General features: G+C 35.7%; 1 protein-coding gene across 15 annotated transcripts in view; it reads left to right on the top strand.

Moving 5' to 3' along the window:
* The window catches only part of VPS13B (vacuolar protein sorting 13 homolog B), a 768399-nt gene that overhangs the window by 206166 nt on the left and 537922 nt on the right, over positions 1 to 24311 (top strand). For all 15 annotated transcript variants that reach the window (XR_010410572.1, XR_010410573.1, XM_064588058.1 and 12 more), the window contains one exon: positions 23957 to 24091. Coding sequence is in view for 13 of the 15 variants with exons in the window: in XM_064588058.1 (XP_064444128.1) it covers positions 23957 to 24091 (135 nt within the window). In the remaining 2 variants the exon portion in view is untranslated. The remainder of the gene's footprint in view (positions 1 to 23956; positions 24092 to 24311) is intronic.

Raw genomic sequence — 24311 nt, 5'->3', positions numbered from 1 at the left:
GCATGATTGGATAAACTTTTGGAATATAAAATACTTATTTTGGGGGTAGCTCTGCAATTAGCTGAAGAATATATGACGTGTTCTAATTAGTTCATGAAGATTTATAGTGGGCCCAGCTATACAAGTGCCTATATTTCTCTTTCCTTTAGCTCTTATAACAGGTACCTGCTTATATTTTAAACACTGAACATTCTTCCACAAATGAATCTTCATAAACGTAAACTAAAAGGGAGATTGAAAGGGTAATAAATAGGTGTTGTTCAAATTTGTTGAGGTTTTAAATATGTGAACCAGTTTCTTTTTAAACCTGTTCTAGATTGATTGATCGATTGATTTCTCTCTTCTCTCTTTCTTTCTCTCTGTTAATGCAGAGGTGAAATTTATATTACATACAATTAACCGTTCTAAAGTGTACAGTTCAGTGATATTTAGTGTATTTGCAGTGTAGGATAACTGCCAACTGTATCTGGTTTAAAAACCTTTTCATCCCTCTATAAAGACACCCATACCCTTTACGTAGTCGCTCTTCCCTCCCTCCTCTGCCCCATCTCCTGGTAACTTCTAATTGCTTTCTGTGGTTTACCTATTCTGGACATACCATATAAGAGAAATCATGTAATATGTTTTGGGGTTGGCTTTTTTCTCTCAGCAGAATACTCAGGAGATTTAAGTTGATGTGTGCATCAATAGTTTATTTTTATTGCATCGCATTCCATGGTATAGATACCTCACGGTTTGTTTAGCTGTATAGCCATTGAAGGACATATGGGTTGTTTCCAGCTTTTGGCTATTACTTATAAAGCTGCTGTGAACATTTTGTGTACTCGTTTTTGTGTGAACATAAGTTTTCATTTCTCTGGGATAAACAGGAATGTGGTTGTTGGGCTATATGGAAGTTTCATGTTTAGTTTTGAAAGAAGCTGCCAAACTGTTTTCAGGAGTGGCTGAACCATTTTATATTCCCACCAGCAATGTCTGAGTGATCCATTTTTTCCATATACACATCAAGATTTGATTTTGTCACTATTTCATTTTAGCTGGTTGGGTAGGTGGGTAGTGATACCTTATTGTGGTTGTAATTTCTGTTTCCTTGATAGCAATACAAATGATGTTGAATATCTTTTTAGATGCTTATTTGCTATCTGTATATCCCTTCAATGAAATGGATGTTTATGTTTTAGCCCATTTTCTAACTGGGTTGTTTGTGTTTTTACTGTTGAGTTTTGAGAGTTCTTTATATATTCTAAATACTAGTCCTTTGTCAGATGTGTGGTTTACAGATATCTTCTCTCAGTCTGTAGCTTGCCTTTTCTTAAAAAGGTGTTACCCAAAGCAAAATTTCTAGTTTGTTTGTGTTTTTAGATTTTATTTATTTTTATGAGAGAGAGAGAGAGCACGAGCAGGGGTGGGGTGTGGCAGTTAGAGGGAAAGGGAGAAGCAGACTCCCTGCTGAGCAGAGAGCCCAATGCGGGGCTCCATCCCAGGCCCCTGAGATCATGACCTGAGCCGAAGGCAGACGCTTAACCAACTGAGCAACCCAGGTGCCCCAAAATTTCTCATTTTAGTGAAAACCCAATTTTTCCTTTATGGATGGTGCTTTTGTTTTCTTAGTCAAGGAACTGTTTGCCTCTCACTAGATTGCACATATTTTCTCCTGTCTTTTTTTTTTTCTCCTGAATTTTTAGTTTTACATTTACACTTAAGCCCATGATTCAATGTGACATTTTTAAAAATAAGATATTAGATCTAGGTTGAGGTTCATTTATTTTGCCTTTGGATGTCCACCTCTTCCAGCACTATTTGTTGAAAAGACTGTCTTTCTTTCATTGAATTGCATTTGCGGCTTTGTCAAAAAGTATTTGGCATATGCGTGTATTTCTAGATTCTCCACTCAGTTTTACTGATCTATGTATGTATTTTCACAAAAATACTGTATAGTCTTGATTACTGTAGCTATATAATAAATCTTGAAATTAGTAGACTGATCCTTCCCACTTGCTTCTTTTTGGAATTGTTTTCAACTATTCTAGTTTATTTGCCTTTCCATAAATATTGTTGAGTCTCTGAGTCTATGAACACTGAATGTCTCTTCATTTATGTAGATCATTGGTTTCTTACATCAGCATTTTATAGTTTTCAGCATATAAGTCCAAATACTTTAATTTTACTCCAATGTATTTCATTTTATTCAGTGATTATAAATGTTACTGTATTTTTAATTTAGTATGCACATATATTCATTGCTAGTATATATAAATGCATTTTTCTGTTTTTGTTTTATATCCCACATTCTTAAGAACTTATTCTGGAAGTTAAAAAAATACTCCTTGGGCTTTTTATACTTAGTTATATCAACTGGACAAGGGATAGGTTTTATTTTTGTTTTTTTTTCCTTTTCCCATTTATATGCCTCTTATTTCTCTTTCTTCTCTTGTTGCACTGGCTAGAACTTCCAGCAGTTTGTTGAATAACAGCAGTGAGAGCTGGCATCCTTGGCTTTCTTCCAGTCTTAGTGCAAAAGCATTTAGTCTTTCACCAGTAAGTACTTCTAGGTTTTTTTGTAGATGTTCTTTCTCATGTTAAGGAAGTTGCTCTCTTTTCCTATTTCCCAGAAAGTTTTTATTGGGAATGGATGTTGAATTTTGTCAGATGTGTTTTCTGCATCAATAGATATCTTCTTGATTTTTCTCCTTTAGATTGTTCATATTGTAGATTCCGTTGATTTTCCAATATTGAACTAAATATCTATTCCTGGAATAAACCCTATTTGATCATTGTATATCATTTATATTTATACTCATACAAACTCATTGCTGAATTCCATTTTCTAATATTTTGTTAAGTATTTTCACATGTATATTGATAAGGAATATTTGTATGTAGTTTTCCTTTTTTGTGATATCTTTGTTTTTTGGAATCAAGATAATTCTGACTTCATAAAATGAAATGGGAAGTGTTTCTTCCTCTTCTGTGTCCTGGAAGAGATTGTATGGAAGGGATATTAATTCCCCTTAAAAGGTTTGGTGTAATTCTCCATCTGTCCCTGGAGTTTCACTTTTTGATAGGGTTTTGTTTGTTTCTTGATTTATTGATCCACATCATCAAAGTTGTTAAAGTATTGTTTATGGTATTTTCTTATTAATTATTTGATGTTTTCAGAGTTGGTAGTGATATCCCATTTCATTCTTGATATTGGCTATTCATAACTTTTTTGTTTTTGTTTTCTTTGTTAGTCTTGCTAGTGGTTTGTCACTTTTATTGATTTTTATAAAATAATTTTTTAAAAATAAATTTCATTGACTTCTGCTATCCTTATTATATTCTACCTCTGATTGTTTTGGGTTTATTTTGTTCTTCTTTTTCTACATTCTTGAGGTGAGAACCTAGGATATTGACTTGAGACTTTTACTTTTCTAATGTGTCCATTTAGCGCTGTTAAATTCCCTCTCTGTACTGCTTTAGTTGTGTTCTACAGATTTTGTTACGTTGTATTTTCATTCAGTTCAGTGTATGTGTTTTATTTCCCTGAGTATTCCTCTTTGACTTGTGGAATATCTGGATCGTTTTAACTTCCAAATATTTGGAGATTTTCCTATTATCTTTTTCTTATTGATTTCTAATTTTAGTCTGTTGTGGTCAGTGAACAAAGTCTGTTGACTTTAATTCTTGTAAATTTGTTGAGGTTCCTTTATGGTTCAGAATAATATGATCTGTTGTGTTATATATTCTTTAGGGTGTTGAAAAGAATGTATATTCTGTTCTATAATATCAAGAAGAGTTTATTGGTTGATAGTGTTTTTGACATCTTCTATATCTTTGTTGATATTCTGTCCAGTTTTTCTGTCGGTTGAAAAAGGTTGAAAGAGGTGTTGAAGTCTCCAACTAGAATTGTGAGTTTATCTTTTTATCACCTATGAGTTATAGTTTTTGTAGCTATGTTGTTGGTTTCATACACTTTTAGGATTGCTATGTCTTTTTGGAGTATCTACTCTGCTAATTTTTGTTTGGTTTTTTTTGTTCTCTTAAGTCTCGTTTATCTGACCTTAATAAAACCATTCCTGCTTTTTTAAAAAATTGAGATTAAATTCACATGATATATAATATTTAGTCACTTTAAAGTGTGCAATTGAGGGTTTTTTTTATTATATTTGTAATGTTTGCAACCATCACCAGCATCTAATTTTAGACTATATTTTATCACTCAAAAAGAAACCCCATATCCATTGATAGTCACTTCCCATTCCTACTTACTTTTGCCCCAGGCAACTTTTAATCTGTGTCTCTGGATTTACCTATTCTCAACATTTCCAAAAGTGCAATCATGCAATATGTGACCTTTTATGACTTATTTCAGTTAACATGTTTTCAAAGGTGATTCATGTTGTAGCATGTATCAGTACTTCATTTGTTTTTGTGGCTGAATAATATTTCATAATACTGGTACTCTGTGTTTTGTGTATCCATTCATTGGTAGGTGGGCATCTGAGTTTCCACTTTTTGACTATTAACAACAATGCTGTTATGAGCAAACTTATATGTGGACATACATTTTCCGTTCTCTTGTGTACTTACCCAAGAGTGGAATTCCTGGGTGATATGTTATCTCTATGTTTAACTTTTTTGATGAATTGCCAAATTGTTTTCCACAGCAGCTGTATGATTTTACATTCCCACCAGCAATGTATGAGAGTTCCAGTTTTTCTACATCCTTGCCAATACTCGTTATTGTCTCTCTCTCTTTTTTTAATAGCCATACTAGTTGGTGTGAGGTGGTATTTTAGTGTGTTCTACTTTCTTTTGAGTAATATTTACGCTATCTACCTTCTGCACTTTCACTTTCAACTTGCCCACATTATTGTATTTGAAATAAGTTTCTTTTAGACAGCATATAGTTGAATTATATTTTTAATCCAGTCTGCCAATCTTGTCTTTTAATTGCTAGATTAGGACCATTTACATTTAATGTAACTATTGGTAGGTTAGGCCTTAAGTTTGACATTTTAGTTGTTTGTTTTTGCTTTTTGTTGGATGTTTTTAATTTGTTTTTCTTTTTTCACCTTCGTGTTGACTACTTGAACAGTATTTAGAATTCCATTTTCATTTATGTGTAGTTATTTTGAGTAAATCTTGTGAAGCTTTTTAAAGTCATTGTCGTAGGTGTACATTTCATATATCTAACTTATTACGGTCTAATGGTATCAGTTTTTCAGTTCAAGTGATGAATAGAAACCATACTCACCTTTATGTTTCTTTATTCTCCCCTATTTATAATATAGTTGTCTTAAATATTTCCTCTGTGTATATTGAGAACCACATTAAAGATTTTTACTTTTGCTTCAACATGAAACACAGTTTAGAAAACTCAAGAAAAGAAGGAAAGTATTAGTTTTACCCTGTTTTTGCTAATTTCGATTTCCATTTTTCTAATATTCTGAAGTTCTTTATCTTATTCTGTTTGGTCAACTTATGTTAACGTTCTATTAGGGTAGATCTGCTATCAAAAATTTTATTGCTTTAGGACTAAAAGTTCTAAACTTAAAAGTTCTAAGTTAATACTTAACAAAATATCACAAAGTTTCTTAGTTTTCCTTCATTTGAAAATGTCTGGTTTTCCCCTTCAGTCCTGAAGGATATTTTCAGCAGTTGAAAAATGTGCCACTTCCTACGGGCCTTTATGGTTTCTAATGAAAAAGCTGCTGTCATTTGATTTGTTTCTTCTGTACGGGTAAGGTATCATTTCTCTTTTGCTCAAAGATTTTTCTCCCCTCGTCTTTAGTTTTCAAAAGTTTATCTATAATGTGTGTTTTTATTTCTTTGACTCTGGGGTTAACTCAGCTTTTTAATTTCAGGTTTGTGTCTTTTGCCAAATTTGGACAGTTTTTAGCTATTATTTCTTCAAGTACTTTTTTAGCTCTACCTTTCTCCTCTAGGACTCTGATGACATGAATGTTAGATTTTGTGTTAGGGTCCCACAGGTTCCTGAGATGCATTTATTTTTTCTATTTTCTCTTTAGTTCAGATGAAGTAATTTGTATTGTTTTGTCTTCCAGTTTAGTGATTCTTCCCCATTCTGGTATTGAACCCACCCACTGAGTTTCTTATTTCTGTTACTGCATTTTCCAATTCTAAAATATCTGTTTTGTTCCCTTTTTATGTCATTTTCCTTTTCTTCTCCTCTAACTGTAACTTTTTGTTTCTTTGTTAGGTATTTCTAACTTTTTAAAAGATTTATTTATTTTGAGAGAGAGTGAATGTGAGCAGGGGAGGGGCAGAAGGAGGGAGAGAATCTTAAGCAGACTCCTCGCTGAGCATGAGGCCTGATGTAGGGCTGTTTCATGACCCTGAGATCATCACTTGAGCAGAAACCAAGAGCCGGATGCTCAATGAACTAAGTTACCCAGGTTCCCCTAGATCTTTCTATTTTCATTTGTTTCAAGTGTACTTATAATTGCTTACTGACATATTGTTATGATGGATGTTTAAAGGCTTTTGTGAGATAGTTCTAATGTCTTCTATCATCTTAGCAGCCTCTGTTAATTGTCTTTTTTCATTCAGTTTTGGATCTTGGTTTTTGGCATAAGTCATTCTCAGTTGAAACCTGGATATTTTGGATATTGTTTTCTGAGACTCTGGATCTTATTTAAACTTCTGTTTTATCTGGCTTCATCTGATAATGCTCCAGCAATGGAAGGGGACATATGCCCTTGTTATAACTGGGTGGGCATGGAAGTCCAGGTATTCTGCTTGGTTTCCATTGGTATCTAAGGCTGGGGGTGTGGGTGGTGAGGGGTTGGGGGGGGGCAGTTCTTGTAACTTCTGGCCCAAGGTGGGAATTCTGGCACTCATTTAGACCTCCACTGATACCTTTCAGTCTTGGAGTAGTTGGATTGCCTCATTACTGTTCTCATGAGATTTGTGCTGACCCAGGTGATGGTGGTGGCTCATTATTGCTGGGGGATGATGAAAGTCCTAATTCTCTAGTAGGTCTCCTTGACATTTCCCCAGCTGGGAGATTGAGGGTGCCTCCTTATTGCCAAGTTGGGTTTGAAGTCCAGGTTACCAATTAAGTTTTATTGTATGCTACCCCAGTGAGGGGTATTGGAGGTTCCTTGTTTTAGAGCATGTTGAAGGTGGAAGTCTAGACTTCCCATTGACCTTTCCTGGTGTTGGTGTTGGTGCATATGGGACTATAGTTTTTTGCTGTGGTGTTTGGGCTAGAGTAGAATAGTTGTTGTCTAAAAATTTTCTGTCTTGCTGGGATCTCCCTTTCAGGTCCTTTAGCTTGGGAAAACTGGCTTTTTGTGGGGAGGTTTTATGTCTCTACCTATTGGCATTTCTGGGTTGCTGTGTTCTCCAAGTTTGGGTTATTTATTTATTTCTGAGAGCACATGGGTGGCCCGGGGGTGGGGGTGGAGAGGGAGAAGCAGACTCCCCACTGAGCAGGGAGCACGACGTGGGACTCCATCCCAGGACCCTGAGATCATGCCCTGAGTTGAAGGCAGACACTTAACCGACTGAGCCACCCAGGCACCTCAGGTATATATTAGGCAGAAACATAATCTGTGCACCTCACCACTGTTTCTTTCTTTGGGTCCTGAGGTGTCCCTAACTGGTCTGCCATTTTTTTTTCCCTGCCTTTCAGTGTCATCTTCTCTCTCTAGCATTAGAAATAGAGAGAAGTCTATGCTATCCTATCTTCCTGGAAGTGGAACTAGTTTATTTCTATAATGAATTAAGAAGTATCTTTTAAAAATCTTAATTGTTACTTTTTTATTAGAATAAGAGTGAATGTGACCTTGAGAATCTTCTGTTTGTTGATGGTATAATTTTTTTTTTCCTTTCTTCTTTGTCTTTTTTTTTTTTTTTTAGCTTAACCATATCCCAGCTATGTAACATGATATTTTACTCTGAATTTGACTCTAGTAAAAATATTTGTTCTTTGGGTATGTGACTGGCACTGATTCATGAATAACTTCAAACTCAGTTTATTTGTAGGTTAGTTATTTCTGTTATTTCTATTTCTTCTATTATTATTTCTATTATTTCTTTCCCTGCACATATCTTTTAAATATACATTTTTTAGAGTCCTGATGTATTCCACCATTTATTTGTATATTTAGGTTATTTATTGGAAAATCTTAGTGATATATTTAAACTTACACATTGTATTCTATTCTCTTGGATACCATTTATAAGTTGGATATATATACCAAATTAGGAGGATGTTTTTGTTGTTGCCTCCTGATTTTACCTACAGTGATTACAGAGCACTATTTGTCTTTAGTATTTAAGTGTAAAACCTTAAAGTTTCCGAACTTAGTCAATTTTTAGATTATATATGAAGTTTTACAAAATTTGATTTTTCTACATTAATGGTAACTTCTGTTTAATTTCTAATATTTATTCATGTGTAGTTTTCACATAGTTGTAACCATACTGCATGTATCATTTTATGTTCCATTTGATTTAACAGTTCTTAAAAAGTACATTTTATATACTTAAACATCAGATAACACAGGTTTTTAATAATAATGAGTTATTGATATTTCATAATGCACCTAACAGTTCTCTTCTTCTATTGCATCTAAGTGTTTTCTGGTTTTTGCTGATGTAATTAATATTGCTAAAAACACTTTTTCCCTTTTTTAGTGATTTTTTTGCAATAAACTCCAAGGAATGAGTAATTTGGTGGTGGATTATAAATTTTAAAAAAATAACATATAGTATGTATTGCTTTCCCAAGTAATTCCATGAATATATAATATAACTGGTAATGAAGGGTAATGATTATTTTAATAAAGCCTTAACAGCATTAAATATTGTAGACTGCACATACAAGTGATGCTTTACTTTTCCTTTAATTCACTTTAGTTATAGCAAAATTGATCTTTTGTCCTATATCTTTCCATTATTTGTATTTCCTCTTAGATGAATTTGCTTTTGTATTCTTTATCATTCACTGATTCATGGATTCATTTATTCAATTATCTAAGTGCTTTTTTAAGTGATTCGTTAAGCTTTTAGTGTATTTGTCAAAGAACTTTTGAAAGTTTGTGTAAACTCTTTGGCTTCTCCCTGTGAATATTTGTACAGTCAAAATAGAAACATGTTAAACTGTCAAAGAAGGCCATCTTGACGTTCATTTGTAACAATAAATTTTCCCACAGATTTTGTGTATAGACACACCTCAGAAAAATTGCAGGTTTGGCCCAGTCCCTGACAGCAAAGCTAGTCAAATGAAATTTTTGGTTTTCCAGTTCATGTAAAAGTTATGTTTATAATATATTGTAGTCTGTTAGGTGTGCAATAGCTTTATGTCTAAGAATATATACTTTAATTAAAAAATACTTTATTGCTTAAACCAAAAAAGGTGAGTATCATCTGAGCTTTCAGCGAGTTTGTAATCTTTTTGCTGGTGGAGGGTCTTGCCTTGATGTTGATGGCTGCTGACTGATCCAGGTGATGGTTGTGAAGGTTGAAGTGGCTGTGGCAATTTCTTAAAATAAGACAACAATGAAGTTTGCCACATTGATTGACTCTTCCTTTCATGAACAATTTCTCTGTAGCATGCAATGCTGTTTGATAGCATTTTACCCACAGTAGAACTTCTTTCAAAAGTGGAGTCAATCTTTTCAAACCATGCTGATGCTTTATCAACCAAGTTTATGTAGTATTCTAAATCCTTTGTTGTCATTTCAATAATCTCTACAGCATTTCACCAGGTTTATATTTCATTTTAGGAAACCGCTTTTTTGGCTCATCCATAAGAAGCAACTCCTCATCCATTAGTTGTATCATGAGATTCCCACAATTCAGTCACATCTTTGGGCTCCATTTCTAATTCTAGTTCTTCTCCCTATTTCAACCATATCTGCCATTATTTCCTCCATTGAAGTCTTGAACCCCTTAAAGTCATCCATGAGGGCTGGAATTAACTTCTTTCAAACTCGTGTTAAAGTTGGTATTTTGACCCCTCCCATGAATCATGATGGGATTCTTAATGGCATCTAGAAGGTCAGTCTTTCCAGAAGGTTTTCTTTTTGCCCAGATCCATCAGATGAATCACTATCTGTGGCAGCCGTAGCCTTTTGAAATGTATTTCTAAAATGATAAGACTTGAAAAGTCGAAATTATTCATTGATCCATGGGCTGCAGAATTGGTAATTTGTTTGTTGGCTTGAAAATAACAATCTTGTACATCTCCAACAGAACTCTTGGGTGACCACGTACATTGTCAATGAGCAGTAATATTTAGTAAGGCATTTTTTCCAGAGCAGTAGGTCTCAACACTGGGCTTAAAATATTCGGTAAACCATGTTACAAACAGATACACAGTCATCTAGGCTTCATTGTCTTATTTTTTTTAGAATGGCAAATGAACATAGGCTTCTACTTAAAGTCTCCAACTGCCTTAAGCCCTAACAAAAGAGTCAGCCTGTCCTTTGAAGCTTTAAAGCCAGGCATTCACTTCTCCTTTATAGCGGTGAAATCCTTACATGGCATCTTCTTCCAATAAAGACTGTTTTTACATTTAAATCTGTTGTTTAGTGTAGCCACCTTCGTTAATTATTTAACTGGATCTTCTGGATAACTTGATGGAGCTTCTACATCAGCACTTCTTTATGGAGATGGCTTCTTTCCTTAAACGTCATGAACCAACCTCTGCTAGCTTCAGGTTTTTCTTCTGCAGCTTCCTCACCTCTCTTGCCTTCAAATAATTGAAGACAGTTAAGACCTTGCCCTGGATTAGGCTTTGGCTTAGGGAATGCTGTGCTGGCTTGGTCTTCTGCGTAGAACATTAAAAATCTTTATCCGTATCAGCAATAAGGCTGTATCATTTGTGTGTTCACTGGGGTAGCACATTTACAACTTGGCTAACTGTTTGGCACAAGAGGCCTAACTTTTGGCCTATCTTGGCTTTTGACGTGCCTTCCTTGATAAGCTTAATCATATCTAGCTTTTGATTTAAAGTGAGAGACATGTGACTCTTTCTTTCACTTGACCACCTAGACACTGTTGTAGGTTATTAGTTGGCCTAATTTCAGTATTGTATCTCAGGGAATAGGGAGGGCTAAGGAGAGGGCGAGAGATGGAGAATGGCTGATCAGTGGAACAGTTGGAATGCACACAACATTTATTAAGTTAACTATCTTATATGGGCATGGTTTTCATGGTTTTTGGTGCCGCACAACAACTACAGTGGTAACACCAAAGATCCCTGATCACAGACCACCATAACAAATATAATAATAATGAAAAAGGTTTAAAATATTTTGAGAATTACCAAATGTGATACAGAGACACGAAGTGAGCAAATGCTGTTGGGAAAAATGGCACCAATAGACTTGCTTGAAGTAGGGCTGCCACAAACCTTCAATTTGTAAAAACAAAAACAAAAACAAAAACAAACACATAATCTGTGAAGCACATAGAGGAATAAAACAAGGTACACCTGTAGTTATATAGTCCGTGATCTTACCTATTATTATCGTTATTACCTTTATGAATATGGTACTTGCAGTATGTGGCCCTTTGAATGAGTGATGTCCACACTGACCATCTGTTTGCCAGCCTCGTTGTGACATTGTGTTTAGGCAGAGACAGTATTCCAGAAGTGTGAAACATTATTCCCAGTTTCTTCATTTGGGTAGCTCCTTTGTCATAGCTTAGGTGGTATTTTCTTAAGACTCTCCAGACTGGTTCAATTCTTTCCTTTCTTATGTTTTCATAGCACTCCATACTTCCCAGTTTGGGCATTTTGCACAATATTAAGTAGTTATTTGTGTAGTTACTGGTTTAATGACCAAATAATGCTTTTCTCACTAGATTTTGGATTTCAATGGAGAAAATTCTAAAATGGTCTTGTCTACCCCTGTAACTCCAGACTGTGCGTGGTATATAGTAGTATATAGTAAAAACTTAATTAAGTGAATGAATGAATGAATGAATGAGATACGTGAGTCAAACTTAGTGGGTGCATGAGGGACCATAAGTAGATGATCATGCTTAGGTGCAGACAAAACTTGTATTCTTAAGCCAGGATGATTGACTTCCACAGGAGACAGTCCAGTTATATGCAGTAGATCTTTGATTTTATCACAGATTGGAGGTCAGTGATTGGAGTGGCAAGACTGAATCTTGGTTGCATGCCGTCAGAGTGCTTATGGTAAAGGAATAGCTTGTCAGGATCAAAGTTTCATAGTGGTGAGGTAATTAGCTTGGCAATTTTACCTTGTGGTGTAATTGAGAGTGCCTTATGGCAGAATATGAATTAACTAAGGAAAGAAGAATGACCTTGTCCTTCATTGAGTGTGTGAATGTTGTATTTAATTTTATTCTGGTGTTGCCCTTTACCAATTCCCTTTAAAGACATATACACTCATACGCATGCACGCATGCTCACACACGGTATTTCCTTAATTTAAAAGATAGTTTTGCTCTTTACTATGACCTCTTTTACTTTGCCAGCTAGTCATTTAACATCCTTACACGTGTTAAAAAAATTTTTTTAAATGCTTGCCACAATTTCCCTCTTGTGTTTATAATAAAGTGTCTTAAAATAGACTCTGGGCTTCCTGTGTGGTATATTTAAATGATCTCATTTCATTTTTGTTTAATGCCTGCATAGTTGCTTTGTTTTTTTCTTAATTGTGACTAAGAGTGATGGCTTCTTCTCCTCCTTCCCACTTTGACTGTCAGAATATGGAGTTTAATATAATACGGCTTTTGCATAGTAGTCTTGCTTTGGATGAAATCTTGTGGAGAAAATTCATTTATAAGCTACATTTATTTACTTTGTAAACATATGGTGTATCTGTCATGACATGACTTCTGTGCTTGGCAGCATGGCATACTCGTTAACCTGAAAACCTTTCCTCAGCAAAGGTGGATTAATATATAATATGCTGGATAATATATAACACTTATAATTCTAAGTGAATTGCTGAACCTGCACAAAAAAAAAAAAAAAGAAAGGAGGAAACTGAAAACCAGAGTTGGAAGTAGGCACTTAAGCTTTGTCCAAATGGGCTGTGGCAAATTCAGATCAGTGGACTTGGTTTTTAATCACCAAAAGTGGGTGAGACAAGAAGGGAGGAAATGGGAAGTGATGTCCATTTCCATAAGCTTATAACTTCTGAGTAGAAAGGTGGACTGTTTCAAAAATATGCCCCACTTTTTTTTTATTTTTAAGATTTTTATTTATTTATTTGACAGGGAGAGACACAGCGAGAGAGGGAACACAAGCGGAGGAGTGGGAGGAGAAGCAGGCTTCCCACGGAGCAGGGAGCCCGATGTGGGGCTCAATCCCAGGACCCTGGGATCATGACCTAAGCCGAAGGTAGACGCTTAACGACTGAGCCACCCAGGCGCCACCTGCCCCACTCTTAATTTAACAAAGAAACTTCTTAGTTTTGGCCTTGATGGGGAGGAGGGGAGGGCATTTTCCCTGAGAATTTGTAACCACAGTCCTGTCATCACTCAGATTTTAGTTTCTTATGTGGTCTAGAAACCATCAAGACAACAAGTTAACTTAAAATTTATGATCCTGGTTGGACTGTTTACATCTCTGGGTATCTAGTAGTAAACACAGATATTTGCTGTGGCATATACCTTCAACTAGGGCAACATATCTGAAGGAGAAAGCCTTGTGAATCGTAAACTCAGAATCCAGAGTTACCAAGAACTTGAAAATAATCCACCAAGAGCAAGAGTTAGCAGAGACCCCCAGTGACCAATTTAGATTCCAAGAATTTCAGATAATGTGATTATTGGAAATAGTATAAAATGGCTGTTTAAAAGTATCAAAGAGGGGCGCCTGGGTGGCTCAGATGGTTAAGCGTCTGCCTTCGGGTCAGGTCATGATCCCAGGGTCCTGGGATCGAGTCCCGCATCGGGCTCTCTGCTCCTTGGGAGCCTGCTTCTCCCTCTGCCTCTCTATCTCTCTGTCTCTCATGAATAAATAAATAAAATCTTAAAAAAAAAAAAGTATCAAAGAAGCAAAAGATGGCATTGAAAATATAGAAGAGATGTAGTCAATAAAAGCTAGAGAATTTCAAAAAGAAAAAGTCTTTCTAGGTCAGAAGTCACTGAATGGATTAAATAGTAGATTAGACACAGCCAAAGACACTATTAGTGAACTTGAAGGTGGATATAAAGAAATTATCCAGAATGCAGCAGTGAAAACAGAGATGAAAATGTGAGATACAGGTAAGTAAATCTGGACAGTTAGGATGAGATGATTCTATATATGTCTAATAAGATTCTTGGGAGGAGAAACTTGGGAGAGAGGCAATATTTAGAGACTTTTTTTTTACTCCACAAAATCGGTAAAAGATGTGAATCTTCAGATTTAAGAATCATAAATCCCAAACAAGATAAATAAATCTTTAGGTGGATACATTGTTGTGAAACCCTGCTGTGCTAAAGGCAAACATAAATATTTAAAAGCAACCCAAAGGAGAAGAAATTAATGATACGATCTGCCAACGTTAATGTTAATTTTTTAGTTTCCCATACTTGAGGCACCATGCTGAGCTATTTGAAGTTCTCTTCAATTAGGCCCATACAGTCCAGTGATCCTCCCTTTTCCAACCAAAATAAGTTACTGAATCTTCTTGTCAGACTATATCCAGAAGTTGTAAGTTTCTCAATACTTTAACCAGGCTCTGCCCCCTTCCAAATGAAAAGATTTCTTTTTCTAGTTCCATATACCTAGAAATGTCCAAATTCCCACACCTGTAGTCATAACAGAGCAATCAACATTAAGTATGTAAACTTGAAGAGAAGCAGGTTAATTCTAAATAATGCAGATTAGTATTCTAAGAAGGTATGCATCTAAATAGTATGACAAAGATAGGTTGGAGGGAGACTGATTCATAGTTTTAGAGTTAGAAGCAAATTTTATTTTATTAATCTTTATATTAAGAATTATGTCATAAACTTGGTGACAGAAGCTTATTCTGTTAAATTAAGGCATCTCTTTTCATCATTCTTTGAGTATGAAGTTGAGTCTGGTCATATGTTTATTTGCCATTGTTGATGTTAAAAAAAGTTAATCAGAGAAGCAGGTCTGTAGACATGTGTTGGTCAGTAAATTCTTTTTGCTGATAATGGACTGGAAGGGATTGCTGAGATCCAAGTGAGGATGGAACAAAAGCTCTTGGTTCGGACTCTGAGAAACAAACAGGGTTCTAGAGGGGAGGAGGGTGGGGGGATGGGTTAGCCTGGTGATGGGTATTAAAGAGGGCATGTACTGAATGGAGTACTGGGTGTTATACGCAAACAATGAATAATGGAACACTACATCAAAAACTAATGATGTAATGTATGGTGATTAACATAACATAATGAAATAAAATTTAAAAAAAAGTAAGCTCTTGCTGTAGAGGGCCTTGTGTTTTGTTCCTTGTGAATATTTAAAGTTCACCTCTGTTACCTAATTATCACTGGTCACTACACTTTTGAGATTGCTTTTTTTTTCTTCATGCTGTTTAATTGGGTATGGTTCAGTGGTTTTATTTTATATTCTGTTGAAAATATTAAGTGATTTTTACCCAGACATTCTGGCTTAACTTAGCCCTGGAATGTCACTTCCTTTGCTTTCCCATGTTAAAAACAACAAAATCATTATCAACAACAATTAAAAAACTTGACCATTATCTTTTATCTTATTTTTTATTTTTTATTTTATTTTATTTTATTTTTTTAAAGATTTTATTTATTTATTTGAGACAGAGAGAATGAGAGACAGAGAGCATGAGAGGGTGGAGGGTCAGAGGGAGAAGCAGACTCCCGCCGAGCAGGGGGAGCCCAATGCGGGACTCGATCCTGGGACTCCAGGATCATGACCTGAGCCGAAGGCAGTCGCCCAACCAACTGAGCCACCCAGGAGCCCTGACCATTATCTTTTAAATGTTGCTGTCTCCTATTGGCTTATCTTATCAGAGGGAGTCATTTGCATGCAGTCTTTGTCACCTGTTGAGTCTTAGCTGTACACAGAAAGCTGGTTGGTTCTCTCTTGTTCTTGCCTCCCTGGCCACTGCTGTTCACACTTCTACTTTCTTCTCAGGTGATCAGTCTTTCTCTAATTTCATTTTTTCCCTTTATTCTTACCCTGAAAGGATAAATGCTTACCTTTTACTATAATATCAGCTATTTGGAAGCTCTTTCATCATGTTTTTATGTTTTACTTAAATTACATGTTTAAGTAAAAAATTACATTATTTTGTGTAATGTTTTTTTAATAGTTCTGCTAAAATGGTTATCCCATCAGTGCGTATTTTAAAAGAATTTTCCTTTGCCCTCTTTTAGAAACCTTTATTATTGTTTTACTATCCTGTTGTTTTATTATTTTTGTGTATCTAGCATGAGTCCTGGCTGCTTGAGTTTCCTGAATGACATTTTATTTTATTTAAATTAGAGTTAATTGCTTGCTATTTCCACCTTCATTATCCTGGCTCCACCAGGATAATGCAGGATAATCTCCCTATTTCAGATCAGCTGATTAGCAAGCTTAATTCCACCTGCAACCTTAAATCTCCTTTGCCATATGAGGTAACATACAGTATTCACAAGTCTTGGGATTAGGATGTGGACATCTTTGGTGGGGGGAGGCAGGTAGCCTTATTGTGCCTATACCAAAGAGGTTTTAGCTTTTAGGGCTGACACTCACTGTCTCCATCTTTAGTCTTTTCCCCTAAATTATCTAAGTAGATCACAAGCTTTGCTTAAATTTATATTCAGTATTAATATATTATGACCATGTATGGATGAATTATAATATACTACCATTAAATAATTTTTTTCTTGTGCAACTTTTTTTCTAGGAGTTAATAACTGCCCTATTAAAATTTGAGTCGTGTTCTATGTAGTTATTATTAATTCCCCAAAACTTTTTTTTTAAAGATTTTATTTATTTATTAGAGAGAGAGAGAGAGAGAGCACAAGCAGGGGGAGGGGCAGAGGAAGAGGGAGAAACAGACTCCCCGCTGAGCATGGAGCCCGATGCGGGGCTCCATTCCAGGACCCCAGGATCATGACCTGAGGTGAAGGCAGACGCTTAACCGACTGAGCCACCCAGGCGCCCCTCATTCCCCCAAACTCTTACAGAAACATGTCTTCTCTCAGTAGTTCCAATACATGAGATAGTTTTAATTTTTGTAGTTATTATTCTTTTAGTGCACTTTTTTTCCTGTTTCAATTTCTATTTGTTTCTAATCCTGCCGTAAAGCTATCTTGAAGTTTTCTGTTACCAAATTGTCCTGGGTATTCTCTTTTCTCTTATGTTAGATCCCCTGTTTCTTGGATCACATATGTGATTCTTTCCTGATTTACTCCCTGATTTTGGTGGAGCATGATTTTGTAGTTATCTTTCCAGCAGAGAAAGTAAACTTTTTTCAGATCTGGCATGTCTGATGAATCTTTCTTCTACCTTCATATGTGACTGATAGTTTGGCTGTCTATAGATTTGTAGGTTGGGAGTAAGTTTTGTACAGAATTTTAAAAGCATTACTTTATTGTCTCCTGTTTTCCAGTGTTGTTGTTGAGGAGTTTGACGCCATTCTAATTGTATATTGTATATTTGCATGTCATCTGTTTCTGTTTTTATGCATATTTATTTATTTTTTATCTATCTCGGATGCCCTTAGGAGCTTCTCTTTCAGGTGTTGGGTTTCTGTGTGTATGCTTTTTCATTTGTTGTGCTGGATTTACGGTACACCTTTTTTTTTTTTTTTTTTTTAAGATTTTATTTATTTGACAGAGAGAGAGGGAACACAAGCGGGGGGAGCGGGAGAGGGAGAAGCAGGCCTCCTACAGAGCAGGGAGCCCGATGTGGGACTTGATCCCAGGACCCTGGGATCATGACCTGGGCCGAAGGCAGACGCTTAACAACTGAGCCACCCAGGCGCCCCGGTACACCTTTTTAATTAGAAACTCTTGTTCTATAGTTTGGGGAAATCATCTTGAATTATTTCTTTGATTATTTTCTCCATTTTATTTAATAGTCTTTTTGAAATTTTTGGTTTTCAGATATTTGATTGTTTATGCTGGGCCTTTGATTTTATTGTCATTTCTCTCCCATTTTCAATCTCTTGGGATTTTATGTTTTAATATATGATAAATTTCCTTAACTCTATTTTCCAATTTTTCTATTTAAGGAGAATTAACATCATGTTTTTAATTTCTAAGGGCTATTTTTTTCTTTGAAAAAAAATTTTTAAAGATTTATTTATTTGAGAGAGAGAGTATGAGAGGGAGCATGAACTGGGGGGAACGGCAGAGGAAAAGGAAGAAGCAGGCTCCCCCACTGAGTAGGGAGCCAGACGCAGTGCTCTATCCCAGGACCCATGAGATCATGGCCTGTGCTGAAGGCAGACACTTAACTGAGTCACCTAGGCACCCCTTCCTTGGAAATTTTAACTAAACATCTTGTTTTTGTTGTAGTATCTTCTGTACTCTCTCTGAGGATAGCAATTATTATTACTAAGATTTTTGTTTTTGGCATCATTTGGTTACCCTGTTTCTTTTCTGTGTTTTTAAATCTCTACTTCTTATAGTGATTGCCACATGATATCTGGTGGTCCATATTTAGAATAAAATACCAAATCTGTGTGTAAGGTTGGAGCTTACTGAGTTGCTGGTGTCATTGTAGGGGAATTGGACACTACTTATTTTTTTGTTGGGGGATAGTTATCAGTATCTCTGGTTCCTTTTTCTTGGACTGGCCAGTTTCTACTGAGAGGAATCCTTCCATTCCCTTCCTGAAGGTTATAAGCCTGTCATTCAGAGTTCTTAGTAAGGAAAAGAAGATCTCATCATCTAGTACATAAACTCCATGTAGATTTTTAGACAATCTCCTGTTTTTAACATGTACCCTTTTCTTTGGTTGTATCCCGTAGTCCAAAATCCTTTTGGTTTAACCTCTCCATAGTGAACCCAGAGTCTTTTGCCAGGGTGAGTGTGGGCAAGTTGTATGACTCTGTGGATTAAAGAAAGGGATCTGTGGCCATTTGAGAGACTCTTAGTCTTTTTAGCCTCATCTGCATTCCTGCCCTCTGAACTGCCTGGCTTCTGTAATTTTTAATTTTTCAAGGCTTACTGCAGATCAACTTGTTCCTTAATAGAATAGAGAAAAGTACCTATGGGAAATTAACAAAGTCATCTCGTTTCTACTTGTTCATCAAATATTCCTCTTCCAAAATTTTGATGCTAGCTCGTGCCTCCTTGAGAGTTGCTTATTCAGTTCTTGTCTTTTCATTTCCTTTCTTAGTGGGTCTAAGGCCCTAAAAACTTTTAACAGTCTTTTAGTGGTGTTAATAGAACACCTACATGGTGTTCTAACCTACATGGGCTTTGACTCCTTAATCTTTTACTTAGATATATATAGAGATATGCAGGTCATTCTCATTAGTTTATCTTTTAATAATTACAAGAGTGATCATAAGCTGATTATTGAACACTGGAGAATTGACACTGAGGGTTAAGGTCTCAGAGAGGATGGAAGAATTATGGCAGGCCAGAAAGTTGGTGGAAAAAGAATCAGAATTAAGGATGTACCACAGGACTAGGAATATGTGTTAGGAGTTGATATTTTCCAGAAAAGTACTACAAGGAGAAGAAGTAACAGTGCATTATTTTATATTAAATTCCATTATAAAAATTCGGTGTTTTTAGATTATTTCATTGATAGTGTGTACAATGTAAAATTATATTTCAGTTGCAGTGTCTTAGAAATTCCTTCTTATCTTCTAGTGGACTATGACTGCAGCATTTGAGCAAGTGTATGTGTGAGTGCTTTGTAGAGGGAGTATTTCAAATGTTAGACACTGTCATTATCTTTGTGATTGGCCTGTTGACTCATGTCAGCTGACTGTACATCTTACCAAAATATTGCACCTCTTCTCTAAAATAAGTTCTTTGTAAAGTTGAGCTGTTTTCTCATTTAACTACAGTACTTTGAGCAGTAACCACAATACTTTGGCCTCCCCGTGTAACAATAATAAATAGTGGTGTGCCTTAAGCTACCTAATTACTTAGCTACGTAATTACTGCTGCCTCTATCCAAAGCCATGCTTTTTTAGTTTGAGAACTTTTGCTCTTTTAGTGTCCCCATGTTGCAGGAGATCTCCTTTCACACTGTCAGGAAGCAGCATTAATGTAGGACACAATATGAATGATGCTACTCCTTTCTGCTTTCCTAGAGCTTACGTTTGGGCATTTTACAAATTTTGGTTTGAAGGTGGACTGGAAAGAAACCAAGATTATTTTTCATTAAGGCTTTTTTTTTTTTTTTTTTAAGGGGGTCTTGGCTGGCTCAATCAGTAGAGCCTACGACTCTTGATCTCAGGGTCGTGAGTTCGTGCCCCACATTGGTGTAGAGATTATTTAAATAAATAAACTTAAAAAATTTTTAAAAAGCACTTTTTTTTTTTTAAAGATTTTATTTATTTGAGAGAATGAGATAGAGAGAGCATGAGAGGGGGGAGGGTCAGAGGGAGAAGCAGGCTCCCCACGGAGCAGGGAGCCCGATGCGGGACTCGATCCAGGGACTCCAGGATCATGACCTGAGCCGAAGGCAGTCGCTTAACCAACTGAGCCACCCAGGCGCCCGCACTTTTTTTTTTTTTAAGAACGTGTGCAGGTTCACAGTAAAATTGAGGGGAAGTTGGTTCCCATATATCCGTGACCCACACATGCACAGCTACCCCAATATCAGCATCTCCCACCAGAGTGGCTTTTATTACAATGGATGAACATACACTCACATGTTATAATCACCCAAAGTTCATAGTTTAAATTAACAAGTTTTTTTTTTTTTACTAGCAGCTTTTCTCCATTGTTGAAGTCCATCAAGAGATATCTATAATTTATTTTTTTTTTAATCTCGGCTTATGGCATTTAAAACAGATTTCTTTATAAAAAAGCCTTTATGGTGAAATTATGCATAATGATGTTGTAGTTATATTTTTCAAGATTTTATTTATTTGAGAGAGAGGAACACAAAGATAGCGACAGAGAGGACAAGCGAGCACAAGCGGGGAGGAGAGGGAGAAGCAGGCTGCCTACTGAGCAGAGAGCCCAGCGTGGGGCTTGATCCCAGGACTCTGGGATCATGACCTGAGCAGAAGGCAGATACTTAACCGACTGAGCCACCCAGGTGCCCTGATGTTTTAGTAATTAAAACAAGTTTTAAAATACTTAAGAAATGTAATCATAAAAATGTAAACTAAGCTTGTGAGAGTCAAAAATGAGATGCTTTGTATGTGTATGTATATGATATTCTTACCAGAAGAGGTTCCAGGCAACTTTTTCTGATAAGACTATTATATATGACATGCATTAGATATTAACAAAGACCTATCATTTGTCAGGGCCCTTGGTTCACTGAGCCAGATGAGTATGCCACTCTTGATCTAGGATGGTTAGTTCGAGCCCCACTTAGGGTTTAGAGATTACTTACATAAATAAACATTAAAAAAAGATCTACCATTTGTGATTCAAGATAGAGTCCTAAATGTTGTAAACTGTACAAGAAGTAGTGTTATAAAATAATTTAGAAACAAAGCTATTTTGGCCTATTCATATTCTTTTTTTTTTTTTTTTAAGATTTTATTTATTTATTTGACAGAGAGAGACAACAGCGAGAGAGGGAACACAAGCAGGGGGAGCAGGAGAGGGAGAAGCAGGCTTCCCGCCAAGCAGGGAGCCCGATGCAGGGCTCAATCCCAGGACCCTGGGATCACGACCTGAGGCGAAGGCAGACGCTTAACGACTGAGCCACCCAGGCGTCCCGGCCTATTCATATTCTTTTGCGTTTACATCTACCAGAAACTAATTCAATTCTTTTCATTCTGAACAATATCAGCAACCCTTGAAAGAATCTTTCAGTAGTAGCTCTTGTCTGCTGACCTCTATTTAGGTTTTATATATATTTTGAAAAATTGTCAGAGAATGAAAGTCTCACTGTGGGGCTTGAGGGCTGGGGGAGAAGGTATCATTCCATTTTATATTCTTCTCATCACCTAACATAATGATTAGAGCAGGGTAAATTATCCAGTGAATGTAACTTCCTACAACTGCAGTAGATGTTAAATATGTAGGGTTGCTCAGTTTCCTTTCTTAGAAGGAGAATTGTGTTCCTGTCTTGTCACTTTCTGACTTGAGACTTGGCAAAACCCTACTTCTCTAGGTATTGGTTTTCCCATATATAAAATGGAATAGTAATGGTCATCTTGGGGTTTTGTTTTCTTTTGGAGATAAATAAAATAATAAACTAGACCTAGTGATTGACAGTAAGTGCCCCCTGAATGTTAGGTGCTGTGATAAGTAGTACTACTGTTAAAACTGTTACTACTATGACTATGTTTATGTAAATATTGTTGTCATCATTTAATTTTATGAGATACTGCTTTAGATTTTTGAGTCATGGATTTTGAGGATCTGATAAAAATCTAATTATCACCATAGAATACTTTACAAATACACAACATTTTGGACTCTTGCTCTGGGGATAATAGGTACCACTTCAAATGGAAACAATAGAGGTGGTGAATATTGGAAAATAGCAACCAATCAATACACATTTATGTAATGACCACATAGAAATTAGTAAATTAATAGACCCTTCTGAAGTGAGCATTAGTATGCGAGAGGGTGTTTCTTAAAATGATGGTTTTTTTTTAATCATTTACAAATCACATAGTGTGTTGGTTAAACTGCAGGTTCCTGGGCCACACCTCAGGAAGATGGTTGGAGGATTATGGGACTTCTCAAACATACTGAAATTGAGATGGACGATTTCAGAGTAATGTTTAACGTATCTGTCATAGAAAGTTTATGGTTTTCTTATTTATACATGTTCTACTTAGAGTTTCGGATATGAAGGATAGTATATCAAGGATCAAAATGTGGAATGTGGAAGAGAAGGGAAGTTATGTTGGTGGATATTGGTGAATATAGACAAAATGAATGGTAAAGTCTTCTCTATCAAATTGTATTAAACGCCCTAGTTCTTTTACTACTGTAGGACTTTGACCAAAATTTAACTAAACTCCTGCAATCCAATGTATCTTAATCTGGAAATGAGGATAATAAACATTTTTATTACAGCCCCGTTGAGAGGATTGAATGAGATAACATGTGTAACACAGAATAAGTCCTCAGTAAATGTTAGTTGATTAGAGTTCTTCATCATCATCATTTTAGTGGTTTGCAATATTGTCATTCTTAAGGTTCCCCTGCCTGTTTAATTCTCACCTACTGTTCGGGGCCAAAATGAGTTTCTCCCTTTTGAATTAAGTTTTCCCTATCATTTATTTCATGGTAATTATTATAATAATAATTCTGTGCTTCAATGTCCTTCAGCAAGTAGCATATAATAGAGATGTTAATATCTACTTTTTTGTTAATTGATATAGAATACCGTTGATTTCTTTTATCTGCACATGGTATTTCAGTTTTGCTTATAGGCTGTTTTATTTTAACTTAGGAACTGTCTTGTTTATCTCTCCTTATTCTACCTGATCAAGGTATTTTGGGGAGTCTGTTTACTCAGAAAGTTTCCTGTTTAAATTAAATGTCTCTGTCTAAATGAAACTGAATTTATAGGTTAAATTTGTTTCAAAAATAAGTATCTTACTCTGCATTTTAAAATATGATTTTTTAAAAGTTTTCCTGTTTTTTAAACAAATATTTGTTTTAAAATATTTACTTGTATTTCTTGAGCTTGACTAATCAAAAGCTGACTGCATAAGTATAGTTATGAGAGTTCAGACTATTTATTTTAAAATTGCATCCTTTCACCTCCTAAATACTAAACTATGAAACCTAACACAAATACTGTAAGAACATCTGAGGCAGATAATTAAGGTATAATTAAGTTTAAATGCCTTGGTGAAGGAGTATAAAAATTATTTAAATTCAATCGGCTAGTACATTTGCAGTTTTCTTTTATTAGGTGTGAAATCTAAGAATCCCCTGCCAACTCTTGAGGGCTCAATCCAGAATGTTGAATTGAAGTACTGCAGCACATCATTGGTCAAATGTGCCTCTGGGACCATGGGATCAATAAAAATTTGTGCCAAAGCCCCAGGTATGTGCAGCTGGACCGTGTAAAACTTTATTGCCTGTATAGGAGAATTGGCCTTGCATTTTACAAGGAGCGTTACTGAAACAAGAATTTGCTCATTGTTCCTATGAATCAGAGGTTTTAAATTTTTTTATTTTTACTTTTAAATTTTTTTAATTGTGCCAGGATGATACTTCTTTAATAAATTAATTTTTATTTAAGGAAAAAATCTGCATAGTTATGA

The sequence above is a fragment of the Mirounga angustirostris genome, unplaced genomic scaffold (assembly GCF_029215605.1).
Source record: "Mirounga angustirostris isolate CCGP_5_RB_7025 unplaced genomic scaffold, mMirAng1.0.hap1 SCAF_4, whole genome shotgun sequence".
NCBI lineage: Eukaryota > Metazoa > Chordata > Mammalia > Carnivora > Phocidae > Mirounga > Mirounga angustirostris.
Note: the sequence above shows the minus strand (reverse complement) of the source record. Positions and strands in the feature narration are given on the sequence as shown.